General features: G+C 35.4%; 1 protein-coding gene across 1 annotated transcript; it reads left to right on the top strand.

Annotated features, from left to right (window-relative positions):
- Positions 1 to 12,400: 12,400 nt before the first annotated feature.
- Positions 12,401 to 16,338, top strand: LOC133851667 (metal transporter Nramp7.2-like). Its single transcript, XM_062288195.1, has 12 exons — positions 12,401 to 12,651; positions 12,835 to 12,875; positions 13,748 to 13,826; positions 13,964 to 14,068; positions 14,172 to 14,281; positions 14,399 to 14,580; positions 14,860 to 14,929; positions 15,008 to 15,181; positions 15,300 to 15,404; positions 15,504 to 15,635; positions 15,726 to 15,821; positions 15,904 to 16,338. The coding sequence occupies exons 1-12, from the start codon at positions 12,549 to 12,551 to the stop codon at positions 16,240 to 16,242; spliced, it is 1,536 nt and encodes a 511-aa protein (XP_062144179.1). The 5' UTR covers positions 12,401 to 12,548; the 3' UTR covers positions 16,243 to 16,338.
- Positions 16,339 to 16,446: the final 108 nt, after the last annotated feature.

The raw sequence follows: 16,446 nt of genomic DNA, 5'->3' as shown, positions 1-16,446 counted from the left end.
GAATGGAACTCTTTCAGGGCTGTCTCAACCTCTAACTTGACTGTCGGTTTCCAGATGCTTCGCCATCTCAATGAGACAAAAGCAGCCCGCGCCGTCCCCCTCGGGCGTGTTGTTGTTTGGATATGGATAATCTTAGTACGTAACACGAACCAAATCAGTTAGTGTTTCTCTGTTTTTGAAGACACCAGTAGGCACATAATAATTACAGTTTAACATACAGTACCCATAGGCTGAAGAGTACTGTTGTAAGGGGTATATATTATTGTTTTTACTATAAGTTTTTTAATTACAAATTCATATGGCGGGATATGAAACTTACCACGTCAATTACTAAAGAAAAATGTTTGAATACAACTTTTACTATAATTTCCTTACAATTGAACGTGATAATTAATCCATATATAGTAAAATAATTAAGAGTGTATAGTTGACAAATCAGTTACTAACTAATCATTTTACCAATTGATATACTTTTAGCAGCAGTTGTCACTAAAATTTGGACTGTCATGTGGCAGTTCACATACATGACATTTACCACATTTATAAATTGACCCGCGTGACGCCGTGACACTTTTCATATCACTCGTTACAATATAATGTGGACTACCACATGATCGATAGTCCATATAACACTCATTTTCATAAAATGTGAATTGACATGTGAGTTTGTATGAAAATAGAAGGGAATACTTACTCATGAGGGTTTTTTTTTACGAGTTTGAGGGCTTGTTTTTTATAGGAATATTATCAGAACAAATAATATAGCTGTTAAACATTTTCTGATGAATAAAAGAAATATCATCGAAGGAAGAACAATTAAAATGGTATAATGTAATTGCAAAGTACTCCTTCGAAGTTGAATTATTTATAAAAGGTACTACACAATTTTCTTGCAGATTATCTTAACATAAATCATCGAGAAGAACTGCTATATAAACAAGCAGCTAATATATATTAATCTTTTTACAGGTATCCATGAATCCTAAACAAGGAGAATGGATAACAGTAGCCAAAAAGGCTCAAAATGTTCCAAACGAGCACCAAAGCAGGGTGTACGTTGTATTTTTTTTTATTTTTTTGAACAAAGAAGCACGTGCTCCTTACAAATCTGAAAGCCTTGAGACATTACAGAGATAGAATGAGAGGTACAAGACACCCCTACATCCAAAGTCAGAAACAAATCTGAGAAAGTAGTTGTCTACAACAATACACAAATATTACATGAATATCTCTTAAAGCTCCACACTACAAATAAATTCAGAAAATATTTGTGCACTGCAAAGACACTGTGAAACACACAGACAACTAGGGAATATACAATCAGCACAGAAAACACTCAAGACAAACAGAGCCACCGTCGGGGAGGAATTCCGTCGCCGGAGAGACGGCGCGTGGAGGCCACGCGCCATCCCAGGAAATATCCCTGCTCAAACCGACCACCAGCGAACACCGGACAGCACCGAACGCAGCCTAAAAAGCGGAAACGTGGCCCACACGCGCGGCCCAAGGAGGAAACCTCCCATACGCGTGCAAGCCACGCGCCGAGCATGGAGGACCAACACGGCTGAGGAAGGTGGCGACTGAACCAGAAGAAGACTGGGAAACCAGTGGAGGGGCGCGTGTCGTATAGAACCCGGCAACAAGACGTAGATCTGACTAGGAACGTCGGAGACACAAGAAGGAATCTTCCCCAAAAGACAACTCGTGATGAGCTTTTCTGCCAAACAACAAACAAGAAGAAACAAAGAAAAACAAGAACCAAAGAAAGCTCCATAGTCCCATAGGACTAGGAGAAGATTAGCTCCACTGGAGACAAAGCCAGGGAGAATAAAACTCCCCTGGATCAACCAGGAGAGAACAAAAAACCTCCATAGCCAGAAGGGCTAGGAGGAAAAAAACGTTAGGAGGGAGGCGTGACGCCTCCCTCCTCCAACACTGTAAAACAAAGGTCTCTCCCCCTATGGAGTAAGCTTCTCGAGAGTTTCTCTCTCTTCAGCAGAGAGAGAAAACGTTGGGGGGCAGTAGGTATTACAACCTCTCTTCGTGGTGTACGTTGTATTTAAAAGTACTTTTCAAGCAGGAATCTTTACATCGTAGAGACAATGTCATTCTCAAATTAATAGCTTTAAAGGTATATGTTACAAGCTAGGCACACACATATATATATATATAACACAAGTTAAACAAGCTTTCCTTAACTCTATGGAATTGAAGGTATAACACAAGTTAAACAAGCTTTCTTTTGAAAGAATCTTCAAAGAAAAACCTAATCATTGTTGTCCAACTCTTGAACAGTCTAAACAAGACTATTTATATGTTAAATATTTTTACAATCCTAGAATCCCGATATGTTCAATGAATTCAATGGTGTTTGGAAATCCCAAATATTAAACCAAAAAAGAAAGTTCAAACAGCATATAAAGAGCATGTTTGAGATTGAGTTGAGAAGTTTAAAATGTACTTTTAGTACCTAAAAAGTTGTGCCAAACAAAAACTAGTGTGTTTGGTAAAAAATTTCAAAATTACTTCTTTGATTTTTTTTTTTTTTTTTTTTTTTATTAGTACTCTAAAAATGACCAAAACGCATTTTTGAGAAAAGCTTGAAAATGTAATTTTTTCTAAAAAAATTGTTTTGGCTTTAAAAGCTCTATTTCTCCCTCAATTTCACACTCGCTCTAAATAATTTTCTTTGTCTCACTTATCTAAGAAAAGGAACTTTTAGATTCAGAATTTCAAAAAATCAAAAGAATCTTTTTATTTGAAAAGGCTAAAAACTTGAAGATCGGATAGATCTTAATTTAAATGTTAGAATTAATATTGATTAGATAGTTAGTAAACTCTTATTTCTTTTTAGTCAAGAGTTTGGGCCTATATATATACCTACTTTACGTGGATAACGTCTTGTAGATCAGATTCAATAAAAAGTTTGGACGGGGCGGGTAGTCCAACCTTCACTAAGCAGTCTAAGCAAGCCTAGCCCGGCCGATTATTCAAGTCCAATGACAGTTCAACATATATAATGCACCAAAAATAACATGCAAAGACAATGTGGTTTACTTGTTAATTACATGGTCAGGTTAAAGGAATATATAAAACGAATAACAATATTCTTAGCAACTATAAAAAGCCAGAATCATATTTTATATATCATGTTCTTTTACACTCTGATCAAGAGCTCAAGGCATTTTATCAACTTTACCCAGTTTCCCAAATCCGTTGATAATTGCATAATCCTATTAGATAAAAATAATAAAAAACCAGAAAAACAAAATGCTCCTTAAAAGGAGCGTACGTTTTAACGTCACTTTTCTTAAGAAATAATTTACCTTTCTCCAAAAATGGTATGTAGAGGGTTACAACAAATATTAATTTCTTCAAGATACAATAGAGCGCAGAAATCCTGTGTTATTTAGTTGCGTTTTGCATAAAACGAAAAACTAAACTTGAATGCCCTCAGATTTACTATAATAGTAAGAGACAGAAACTCGAAATTTAATTTAGATTTTAGAGTACATAAGGTGTCAAAAAAAAAAAAAAGAATATAATAATATTCTATATTATGTTGAATAACAGTTATTTATTTTAAAAGCATCTTCAGTAGGCTAATCAAATTCTCCATAATAGTCAAATTTTGACATTATCAAGCTTTTTTCCTTTCCAAGAGAGTAGGCAAACTATAAATTTTTGTTCTTGAATGAACAATGAATAACCTATTAACTGTTCACATTACAAATAATTGTTTTATTATTATTTGTTTATCTCTCGATCTGTGACCCAGAAAAGCAAAACACCCACGTACGACGACACATATGCAATGCACAAACACTAATTCGTTTATTACGTTGCAATTATTTGGCAACCAAGGTGAAGGTACGTACTTGTTTTTGCCAATCTAAAAACTGGAGCTTTGGTACTTGCAGAGATGGGGTGTTTAAGTTTAAGCCCACTGTTGGAAGCTCAAAAAAAAAAAAAAAAAAAGAAGAAGCCATGAATTCCCCCATGAATTCCCACCTCGATATGAAGAGAAACCATTTGGTATGGAGAAACCTCCTACGTACAATTCCTTTCGCCAATGGAGGGAGAGATGAGAGGGAAGAGTGAGCAAGAGTGAGAGAGAGGGAAAAAAGTGGAATAAAATTGAATAAAAAATTATTGAGGAATGATATTTAATTAAAGTAGAGAATTAATGAAATATATAATCTACTTAAGTTTGTATTGAAAAAAGAGTAGGCGGGCAAAATACAAAAGTAAAGTTTTTGAATAGTTAAAATAGCTTTGGTTGCTCGAGATGCATGCTTATAAGGGTTTTTTTTTTTTTTTTTGATAATAAGTTATTTTTGTGTTTTTATAATTTGCTTAATCTTCTCCCTTCATTTTCTTTCCTTTCCCAGGTATTGATCAGAAAGACAAAAAAATTTTTCCACACGAACAATATTTAAGACTGTGCATGCATGCAGGAGATGACTAATTCCTGGGAAAATGATAGGTGGGGAACAAGTGCATGCATGCAGGAGATGACAAATCCTTGGGAAAATGATAGGTGGGGGACAAACAAACGTCCCCCATCACCTTTTTTTTTGTTTTTTTTAATAAAAAGAAAATATAAATTTGTCTTTTCATGTTATATCAAATGACAAATTTTAATTTTTTCTGCTTTAAAAATGAAAAAAATGGGTGATAAGAGACGAATGTTTGTCCCCATGTTTCACTGCTCCTAATCCTTGTTAGTGTAATAATAAGGGAAATGTTAGAGATGAGTCTTTCATCCTCCCCTTGTTACTCTTTTTTCTTTAAAAAAATTGATTTTTATTATAAAGTTGTATCTGATGTCATATCAAAGACAATTTTTTAATAAAAATTAATTTTTTTTTATTATAAAGAGGTGATAAGGGCGATAAGAAGTACATATATAGAATAACTCATAATATAAACGATGAAGCTACACAAATCTCTGTCGCATGTTCAATAATATAATATATATGACGGCCTGGCCTGCTCACATGAGTCACATCCGATAACATGCAATGATTTGAGGGAAAGAGGAGTTGTGGACGAGCGTCCTCCAACTATTCCTAAGAGCATCTCTCCAAATAATTATTCAAAAGGTATAAATTTTTATTTTAGTAGTTTTTTATTTTTTTGTACACACTTTAATCGATTTTTATTTTACTTATTTTTTTAATTATTATTTTGTATGGAAAATAGTGTGAAAGAGAGAAAGTGAAAGAAGGAAAGATAAAGATAAAAATAATAAAAAATAATTTATTGTGTAAATAGTAAATATGAAGAAGAAGAGTCTATTTACTATTCGTACTAGAAAAAAATATTCTATTCTGCTCGAGACAAAAAAGAACTCAGAATTAATAGTCAAATTTAACAATTATCATTCATTTGCTTATGCTGTTGGAGATAGAGTCAGAGCTACATGGTGGCTGAGTTATTATTACAATTTATTGAAAATTAAAATTTTAACCTCTAATTTTTATTTTTTTTTAAGTTTTGCCCCCTAATTTTTATTATTTTTTTCAATTTTTCCCCACTCAAATTTTAAAGGCTAGTTCTGCCCCTGACTAGAGATGCCCTAAGAAGTGTGCATGTTTGGTAAAGTTTTTTAAAAGTGATCGAGTTTTGTTTTAGTATAGTAATAAAAAGTGATTGATATGATATAAAGTATATATAAACAATTTGTATGGATAAGTGAAAAAAGTTTTATTTTGTATAGAGTTTTTTTATTTGAACAGTAATAAAAAAATTATTCATGTAATATAAAAAATAAAAAAAAAATAAAATGTTTTGAAATTGAGAGCCCCTTCTATTCTGACCTTCTGTAAAAGCCTTTTTTATAACCTCTAATAAAACTTTGACACATCAGTCAAAACCACCGAATAAAATAAAAATAAAAGCAGTCAATCCATCAAGAAGTTATGGCACTTTTATCTTTTCCCTTCATGATATAGCCGGATTTGTTGCTTCGGTTTCTCTCTCCCTCTCACAACTTGCTGACAACAATGGTGAAACCCATTTGGAAGCTCTCTCTCTCCCTCTCAACTTACAAACAATAAACTAAGTACAGAAATGTTTGTTGCACTTTGCAAGAGACAAGAGACAAGAGACATGAAGTGACTCTCACGTGAAATTCTTGTGGTAGGACTCATCACGTGAGACCCACCCATATTTCTTGAATCCTACACAAATCATGCCTCAACTAAGTAGCCATCAACAAATTTTTTCATCCCCTTTATCCTTCACTTATTTCACTCCAAAGCTCATGCAAACCCAGATTTGGAAGCTCTAATGGCTTTTAAAGCCACCTTAGACACAACCAGGAACTCTAAATCCAATCCATGCAACTGGTCCGACCTCTCCAACCTCATAGCTCTCAATCTTCTCTTCTTTTTCGGCAACAATTTCTTCAGCCAGTAACCGCACAAGAGCAGGAGACCTGGAGGATAAGTTTTAAAGGAATGGATTATGTTGTAAAGTTTGCATACGAGAGTTTTTTTTCCAGCATAAGAGTTAGAAGGATATGATGGGTCGGGATGAAGATCCTCCATTAAAGAAGCATTTGGCTGCCGTCAAAGCGGTTGGAATTTTTGTTTTTCAAAGAAAAACCAATATTTCAGTACTGTTTTCTTGTCTATTTCATGTTGGAAAGTGATTCATGCACTAGAAGTGCACTTGTCGTAATTTTGGCATTTTCCTTTCATGTCCACTGCTTTTAGTATTTTTAGATGATGCGTCAGCTTTTTACTGAAAGCTACAGCCCATCCGAACGGAATGTATTTTCTTTAAAATTTACATATTTTTTGAGAAGCAAAAATAAAGTGATGCAATGGGAAAATGGTTACCAAATAGAGCGTGACAACGACAGTTATGGTTCAAATAATAATTGATCAGATAATTACCTCCCAGTAGCACATGGCTGTACTGCAGGATGCGACTTCGGATAATATTGATTGCATGTCTGGCAAATCGATGGGACGTCCCTCTCTACATTACAGACGTAACTCTTCTCTCTTTTCAGGGCCGTTCTGGAGGGAATCGGATCAAGAGGAGCCGATTCACGGCTATGATATACTTAAACAACATCTAAAGTTATAAAATGGCCACGTCATTTAAAAGGCTAGTTGAGGAGCTTTATATTGTCCGAAAGGGGGCAAACTTAACGTTAAGTCTCTATGACTTCTTACAACGTCATTCCTTCTTTTCCTTTAACAAATCCTTTTGCTATCCATAACTCTCTGTGAACATAGTCAATGAGATGATTTTCAAAAAATACTAAAATATCGAAAACAAGACTTGAAATAGTAAGGCAAATCATTGTAACTGAGTGACAATATTTCCCATGCTATTGAGTCTAACATTTTCATCAAGTTCATCAGCAAGACAACGTTGAATCAAATCCCATTGCTCGATCTATTCTGTCCTTCGTCGCCAAAACACCATTGAGTGCCACAATTTCAAGTGGCAATCCAGTCCTTCCCATCTTCCAAGGGCACTTTCTATTAGAGTCTTCAAACCTCCCCAAAAGTCTTTCTGCAAAATAAAGTCCACAAGGACCACAACTTTTCTGGAGACAAAGGGTTTAAAGGATGGGCGTTACCATGGAACTCCTTGCCCACTGCCACACGTCATCTGCCTCTGATCCCCACCACCCCTACCTTCGTGCCTCTCCTTTGCAGCACCAATAATCTTGATGGAGACCTCTTCCTCCTCCTCGTGTACCGCCTCACCGCCGCCGACAAGGACCCGGCCATCCCTAGAATTGGAAGCCAACAACTGTCTCTAGTTGGTTTATAAAGATGCCTCACAGTCGGGCGGCGGCGAGCAAGTTGAGCAATGCAGTCAAATATGAATGGTAGAGGATTTGAGTTTGGATGGGAGAAGAGATTTGGGTTTGGATGGGAGAAGGGATTCGACATGCAGTGGTATGGAATGGAGATGGAGAAACCTGAGGGGGCGGCCTGCGAGCAAGCTTGCAGGGGTAAGGATGGAAGAATGCATGGGGATTTTTTTTATTTTTTAGGGTTAAATACCCCAGAGGTACCTGAGTTTTACGTGTTTTTAAATTTAATACCTCAGTTTCATTTCGTATCACAGGTAGTACCTGAATTTGGAAGAAAAAAACCCTAGGTAGTACCTGTCAGATTTCTCGTCCAAATTTCAACTTCTCGCCATGTGTCAACCGTTGAGGTTGACACGTGGCACCATATAAAAAAAAAATTAAAAATTAAAAATTAAAAAATTAAAAAATGATTAAAATTAAAAAAATGAAAAAAAAAAGAGGGGTGGCTGAGCCACCCCCCTTGGCCACCATGGGGGTGGCCGGCCACCCTCATTTTGGCCAAGGAGGTGGCCCAGCCACCCCCTTGGCCGGTCTGGGGTGGCCAAACCACCCCTTATATGGAAAAGTGAAAACCACTTCCCCCTCCCCTCCCTTTCACTTCTTCCAAAAAAACATCAACTTCAAAATATTCTTAACTTTTTTCACTTTTTATGGCCCTATTTAATAAACACTTTCCCCTTCCCCCTCCCTCTCCCCCTTCCCTAACGTGCAGCTTTTGGCATAGGGCTGAAAACATTCAGCCATGATAAGACAAGCTTTTTTCATGACAAGACAAGTTTTTTTTCTGTTTTACCCCTGTATACAATCACAAATTTTTTTCCTGCTAGGGGTAGAATGGGTAAAACAAAATAGGCTTTATTTTTACCCATTCTACCCCTATATACGATTATTTAAGCTGTTAAATTTTTTTCCGTGTCAGGGGTAAAATAGGAAAAAACACGCTGTCCCATCTTAGAAAATAGCTGACTTTTCTCAGCTTTCTTGCCAAAAGCTGACTTGTCTGTACGTGTCAGGAAATAGGGAAGGGAAGGGGAGAGAAAAAAGGGTTATTAAACATGGCCTATATCACATCATTACTTTCTTATTACTTTTTTAAAAAAAAAACTTATTACAATACAATTTTTTTTTTTTTTTTTTTTTTTTTTTTTTTTTTTCACTTTTTCATATAAATTATTTCAACTTTATATCACATCAATTTTAATTTTCGATCATTAAAAAAATAAAAAAATAATAAAAAAAAAACACAAGAGAGAGGAGAATAATGAGGTTTTCAAACTGGGCCGTATTTGCTTTTGAGGAGATACTGACCAAAATAAAACAAAGAAACGAAAGGACATCAAAAGAACGAAGAAAAGATAGAAAAGAAAGGGGCACTGAGCTGCCGACAAGAAAATAAAGGAGAGGAAGACTTGATAGGCACAGGAGGGACCGAGGGACGGAGAAATGAAAATTTTTGGAGAGGTAGACTTTTCTGTAGCTGCCAGTACAGAAATTTGAGAAGAAAGGCAGTGATGTGATTGAGAGAGAGGGAGACTGAAATTGTGGGCTGGAAGGCATGGAGACGTGGCAGAAATGAGACCAAGAGGAAAAAGAAAAGAAAAGAAAGGAGGACGAGATAATGAAGAAAGAAGAAATGCGTATTAGAAAACAAGAGGGAATGACCTTCTATCTCAAAAAAAAAGAAAAAAAAAAAAGAAAGAGGGAATGACCTTCCTCTTTTTTTTTTTTTTCTTACTGCAACCGAGAAAATGAGTATTAGAAAACAAGAGGGAATGAGACGAATGACCTTCCTCTCTTTTTTTTTACTGTAACCGAGAAACAGAGAGAGAAGAGATAGAAAAACAAGAGGGAATGACCTTCCTCTCTTTTTTTACTGTAAAACCGAGAAAGAGAAAGAGAAGAGATCTGGCAGCTTAAAACAAGGAAAAGAGAGAAGACACAGAAGAGAGAGAAGAAAAGACAAGAGACTGGCTTCTGTAACTTTTTTTTTTAAAATGAGAGAAAAGATAAGAGGACAGTCAGAACAGAGAATAAAAAAAAGAAATTAGACAGAGAGGGAGAGAGTCTCAGATGGGGGCGAGAACAGAGAGAAAGGGCTTGTTGGCTGTTGAAAGCCTATACTCAGAGACGAGACTGAGAGACGAGAGACTGAGAAAAGAGGAGACTTTGAGGAAGAGCTGGGTCAGTTGCTGCAGTGGAGTGGTTGCTCGGCTGAGGACTGATGAGTGTTTACTGTGGGTAAGAATTTTTTTTCGGTGAACATGGCTGTAGAACTGCTGTTTTTGTTTTTTTTTTTTTTTTTTTTTTCAGATAATTACCTTTTTTTTCAATCAACTACCGGTCATTGTCAATAAAAGTTCCATGAACTTGATATCTCGACCAAAAGAGAATATCTAATTACTAACTTTATAAACTTTATCCTATTCCATTTGAGAATCTCGTTAACTTGAATGGAATACATTATTTTTGGGCGTTAATTTTGATTTAAAAATCAAAATGCCTTCTATCAGTAATTAATAAAAAATATTAAAATTAATATATTTAAAAAAGTTGAGGACATTTATATCATTTTTAAATTTGAGTTAGGGTATTCAAAGTATATAAAGTTGATAGTTGAATATTTTTTTTAGTCGATGTGTCACTTCATAAAAGCATGTTGACAATGACCGGTAATTGATGAAAAAAAAGGTAATTACTTCGTTTCTTTTCTTTTTTTAGAAAATGAATGAGATTTTGGGAAAGCAGTGGAGCAGAAAGAACTCTTTTTTGCAGAATTTGAGTGTACAAAGGGTGTTTGAAGAAATGCCTCAATAAGAGAAAGGACAGTTCGCAGAAAGGACAGACATCATTGGGCGAAAGGAACGGAAAAAGTTTGCATATGTTAGAGGGAGAGATGACCGTAGATACGGTGACATAAACAGAGAACAGAAGAGAAAGAAGAGAAAGGGTGACAGTAGACGTGAAGGGGAAGGAGGGTGGGCTAAGATAGATGAGAAGAAGAGAAAGAGAACTAAAGAGAAGGTAGACGTTTGTCTTTGTAGGTAGAAAACAGAAAAGCTTTAGGAAAGAAAAAACGACGTTGGTCGATTTTCGCTCTGATACCATATTAGAAAATAAAGAGAAGACAGAAAATACAGAGAAGCAGGGAAGGAGAAGAGGAAGAACACAGGAGAAAATTAAGGACTACATTGTTGCTGATTACATTTCATGTTCTGATTACAAAATAGTCTAATATATAGACTGAACAAAAGGGTAAAGACCATAGTACAAAGAGATAAACTAAAGGTTGAAAACATAGAGTTATGGGTTGAGTATGGTGTGATCTTCTGATCTGATCTGGGCAGCATGGAGAGGAATGATTGCTGCAGTGGAGCGGTTGCTGCAGTTACTTGCTGTGGTGACTTGCTGCTGTGCATATCCTCTAATAACCAGCATGCTCTCAAGGGTGATACTGTACGTCTAAGGGGACGTTCATTTTTGCACTCATGGCTTACCGTCACGTTGTTGCTGCCATTTGTGTCGCCCCTTTTGCTTTCTATTTCGAAAGGTACTGGTATTGCTTTCTCATTTCTCACGCATACCCTGTGACCCAGAACCTTCTTCCTCTGCTCACGAATGGGTTCGTGCCAATCATATTTGATACTTCCGAGTTCCAAGTTGAAATATTTTCTTAATTATTTTTTCTGGGTTCGTGCCAATCCCTACGGAAATACATTATTATCAAATTATTTTTAAAGTTTGTTTTTTTTTTTTTAAAAAAAATAAAATTTAAAACTTTTAAAATATTTTATTTTAAAGTCATGCGACAGAAAGACTGGTGTGACACTGATGGATGTAAAAATTTGGACAGAAAGCTCGCCTAGACACCCCTTTTAAATCCACGAAAAACTTAAAAGGAAAAAAATAAATTTTAAAAAGTAAAAATAATTTCATATCACGCGTTCACCTGAATTTTTTTAAAAGAATATATAAAATCACATTTACAGCGAATATATATTGACCAGACCTTATTTAATTTATCATATAAAAAAACAAGTTTTTTTTTTTTTTTTTTTTGGGAAAACAGTGCAGCATTGCTTATATATAAAATTATAAATAAAGTAGAGGCACAGCTCAATAGACACAACATCAAGGATTTGATTTGCCTATTGTGACTCTTTCTATTTGAACGAGCATTTTCAACTATAAATATTATTAAGATTAAATTTCAAGATAAAATATGTAGACTTTCTTAGAATTGAAGGTATTTGGTTCTCTACGTTGAGAATATTTAAATTGCCAAAATTTTTAGTAAGAATATGATAATTGATGACTTTTATCATGAAAAGAATGAGAAGAAAGAAGAGGGGAAAAGAAAAGAAAGAGAAGAAGAAGAAGAATATATAGGGGCTTTCTAGGGTTTTCACATATGACCCAAAATAGTTCTAAAGCACTAGAAAAAAAATGCATGATTGAGGATATTCAATATTAGAGAATTATTGCTGAAGAAAATAATTAACCAGACCTAACAACTCCCCATTAATATATATATCTACTATGATCCCCTTCTTGGCTGTGCTCAATTATTGTACCCTATAGCACTATAATGCTGATCGATCTCCCTTAAGCATTTGTCTTTTTAAATAGGATATATAGCTAGAGATCGATAACTAGTTTTGGGAAATAGACGGGGTCAGGAGCTAGAAGACAGCAAGATTGAAACATGGCTCTAGTTCGTGTACAAGAGACCCCTATATGGAAGACATTTTTGGCTTTTGTAGGACCTGGTTTTCTCGTTTGCGTTGCCTATCTTGATCCCGGAAACTGTAAGCTATATTTCATCCTCCCTCTCTGTGATTACTTCGATCTCTTCCTTGTTAAACAAAAAATTAAAAAAAAAAAGAAAAAAGAAAAAAAAGACGTACGTTCGATCGGTTGTGTTTATGTCTTAGCTTCGTGCTTTGTTTTTTTCTAATATTCCTGCTTTATTGTTTATTCCGTAAATGAAGTGCAGACAGATTTACAAGCTGGTGCGGACCATAAATACGAGGTCTTTTGCTGACTGTCTGTAATCTCTTTTGTTGAATGAAAATTTCTACTTATTCATTGGAAAAAAAAAAAAAAATACATTTTACTCTTCTAAAAGTTGAATAACTTTTTCACTTTGTAACTTTTGTCTATTTTTAAAAAGTAGCAATGTATTCTAACAAAGTTATGGAAATTTTTAATGTAAGCCCATTCTGCATGTAATTTTTTTACGGAAAATGGCTCACGTGCATTTTTTTATACAAAACTTTCAAAATTGTCCCATATACATGTGTTAATTTTCAAAATGCTCTTATTTTAAAAAAAAAAATCCCAAAAAAAGGGGGTTGCCATATCCGTAACTTTGCAAAAAATTATTTTAAAAATTTAAAATAAATGCAATAAAGTAATCTTTTTTAAAAATATATATATAAAAAGAGTTGAAGATCGAGGCCGGTGATTAGCCGCTCCAGCTTAATGATTTTGGCCACCCATGGCCTAATCAGTTTTTGGTGGCCAAACCGCCTCATCAACCTTAAAGGCATGGTAACTTCTGCCCCTTAAGGGCCAACCATTCTAATTCTTTTTAGGTTATTGAATTTTTCTTTTTTATATATTTTCGTTTTTTTTATAAGAATTAGATGATAATTTGGGTATTTTAAGTTAAAAAAATTATCATGTGCGTCACTGTGTACAAATATATATATTTTTTTCTATCCATTTTAATGCCAAAATGTAATGGATTGCATGTATAACTTACAATGAAATAATAGCTTGAAAGATCGAGTAAATGCGAAGTTTGGAGGGAATAATTTTCTCTTTAATTTTGTTTTGGATATATACTTCTCTTCTTCTTCTTATGGATTCTAGTGCACTTATTACATATTATATAAGCAGTTGCTATGGATCGTGCTAGTTGGGCTGACCTTTGCTTTGATAATCCAGTCTCGTTCTGCAAATTTAGGGGTGGCTACAGGTTTTCCCTCTGTACTCTACTCGATCAAAGACGTGCATGTTTATTTCAAACAATTTCATGCAAAAAAAAAATAAAAAATGATATATATTAGTTGTATACTAATACTTACTTTTTATTATATATATATTTGCTTACAGGAAAGCATCTTGCTGAGCATTGCAAGGCAGAGTACCCAACTCCAGTGAATTACTGCCTGTGGATACTTGCTGAGGTTGCCGTGATAGCTTGCGATCTCCCAGAAGGTATTGACAGTCTTTAACTTCTGCATGATGCTAACAATAATGCAGCAAAAATAACATATAATTAATTATATAGACGTTGTTGTGATTTATTTTACTTTTACAGTGATAGGAACGGCATTTGCTCTCAACATACTCCTTAAAATACCCATGTGGAGTGGGGTCCTGCTGGCTGGATTGAATACTCTTCTCCTCCTTGGACTGCAACGATATGGTGTTAGTTGCTGCGACTACTGATCACTCACATATTTAGCTCAAAAGTGTCTCTTTTCCTTTCTTTCTGGCCTCATTTTGTACTGTTCTAAGGGACATGTGTTTTATGTTTGTAATTAGATAAGGAAGCTGGAAGTTGTCATTGGTATGCTAGTAATGATAGTGGGTGGTTGCTTCTTGGCTGTACTGATACACGCCAGACCTAGTCCAAAGGAGATCCTGACCGGAATGTTTGTTCCCAAGTTGAAGCGGAAAGGGGCCACCTCAGATGCCATAGCTCTTTTAGGAGCTCTCATCATGCCGTAATTCAGACAGCATATTTCTAGTTTTCTAACTTTAAATAATTTGGGGAAGCTTAATGATATGCATCCACCCAAGTATTTACACTAAGCATGTGTTCTTCCTGTATGTTTCTTCTTTCTTTTTTTTTCTTTCTTTTTTTTGAAAATATTTTCTGACATGATATAAAAGTAATTAAAAAGAATATTGACCGTTTTGTGCTTTTAAGTGGTGTTGCACCATAAAAAATAACAAGTCTTAGGTTGTCGATCAGCCATTGTTCTTATATAATCCAACTGCAGGCACAATCTTTTTCTTCATTCAGCATTGGTCTTATCAAGAAAAATCCCTCGCACATATGATGACATCAGGGTAAGTGGCTGAAACTTTCAATTATTTCCTTCAACTACTTAAAAAATCTATTTAACTAAGCACCTCTCTCTCTCTCAGCGTGCAAGCAAGCACTTTTTGATAGAAAGCGGGCTAGCGTTGTTTCTATCGTTCATCATCAATGTGGCAATCGTATCTGTTACTGGTAGCATTTGCTCCGATCCAAATATCTCTTTAGAAAACAGGGCTCATTGCAAGAATATCACTCTGAATTCTGCCGCTTTCTTGTTTAAGGTCTTAGTATCTATTTTTCCTTTAACATTATCGTACATTTCTTTTGCTTCCAACTAGAACATGGGAAAGGGGTTCCTGATGGTTTTATTATGATCGACTTACTATTGTGTTGTATTAGAATGCCCTTGGCAACTGGAGTTCGAAGTTATATGCCATATCCTTGCTTGCTTCTGGTCAGAGTTCAACTGTTGCAGGAACCTATGCTGGCCAGTACATTATGCAGGTGCATGCTGATACATGAATCGCTTTCCCTCAGAGACACAAATATTTAAGCTAGCTTAATTGAGAGAGACTAATGAAGCATTAAGCATGCTGTTTTCAGGGTTTCTTAGATTTGAAGATGAAGCTCTGGTTGAGAAACTTACTGACTAGGTGCATAGCCATCGCTCCAGGTTTAGTGGCATGCATCCTAGGCGGATCTCGGGGAGCTGCAAAACTTATCATTGTTGCTTCTGTAATTCCAAACCAAGCAACATTAAATTTAGTTCTAGTTTTTAATCCATCACTACTTCCTAAACTCATCCATGGCACTTTTTATGTTCAGATGATCTTATCATTCGAGCTGCCGTTCGCATTGGTTCCTCTCCTCAGGTTCACCAGCAGTGAAGCCAAGATGGGTCTCCACAAGAACCCAACAGTAGTAAGATTTTGCAATTCTTAGAAAACTTTTTGGTAATTACATGGTGCATGACATTTTCTTTTGGTGTTTCCACCACATGTAGATAAATCTTGTCTCATGGCTACTGTGCTGTTGCTTGATTGGGATCAACCTATATTTCTTGAGTACGACTTTGATCGGATGGATAATGATGAGTAACCAGATGCCGAAGATCGGATCGATCCTCACAGGAGTACTAGCTTTTATAACAATGTTGCTTTACGTATCCTTGTTGACATACTTGATATTGAAAAGAGAGAAATCTGCTGCAAGCAGCCCCACTGACGTGGCGATGGAAAGAATTAACAGAACCAGTGGATCCAGGGACGAGAGGGGTTCAGATTTGAGAAGCAACGTCCAGAGAACCAATGAGTTTGAGTCGGATCACATTATCCGTGTATAATCCTAGTTTACAAGGCTTTCTGAATAAATTCCTTACATTCTCTCGTTTTGCCCTTGTAGCACATAAATAAATTCCTTATGGTGTTGTGATCTTTAATTAATGACCATAATTTTATTTATTCCAACTATATATTCATGGAATATTGCTCCCTTTCATATAAAAAATTATTTTTATGAATTATGGCAGTAAAACCATTACATAATA

This window comes from Alnus glutinosa, chromosome 12, assembly GCF_958979055.1.
Source record: "Alnus glutinosa chromosome 12, dhAlnGlut1.1, whole genome shotgun sequence".
NCBI classification, from domain to species: Eukaryota; Viridiplantae; Streptophyta; class Magnoliopsida; order Fagales; family Betulaceae; genus Alnus; species Alnus glutinosa.
The sequence above is the reverse complement of the archived record's forward strand: the minus strand, read 5'-3'. Positions and strand labels throughout refer to the sequence as shown.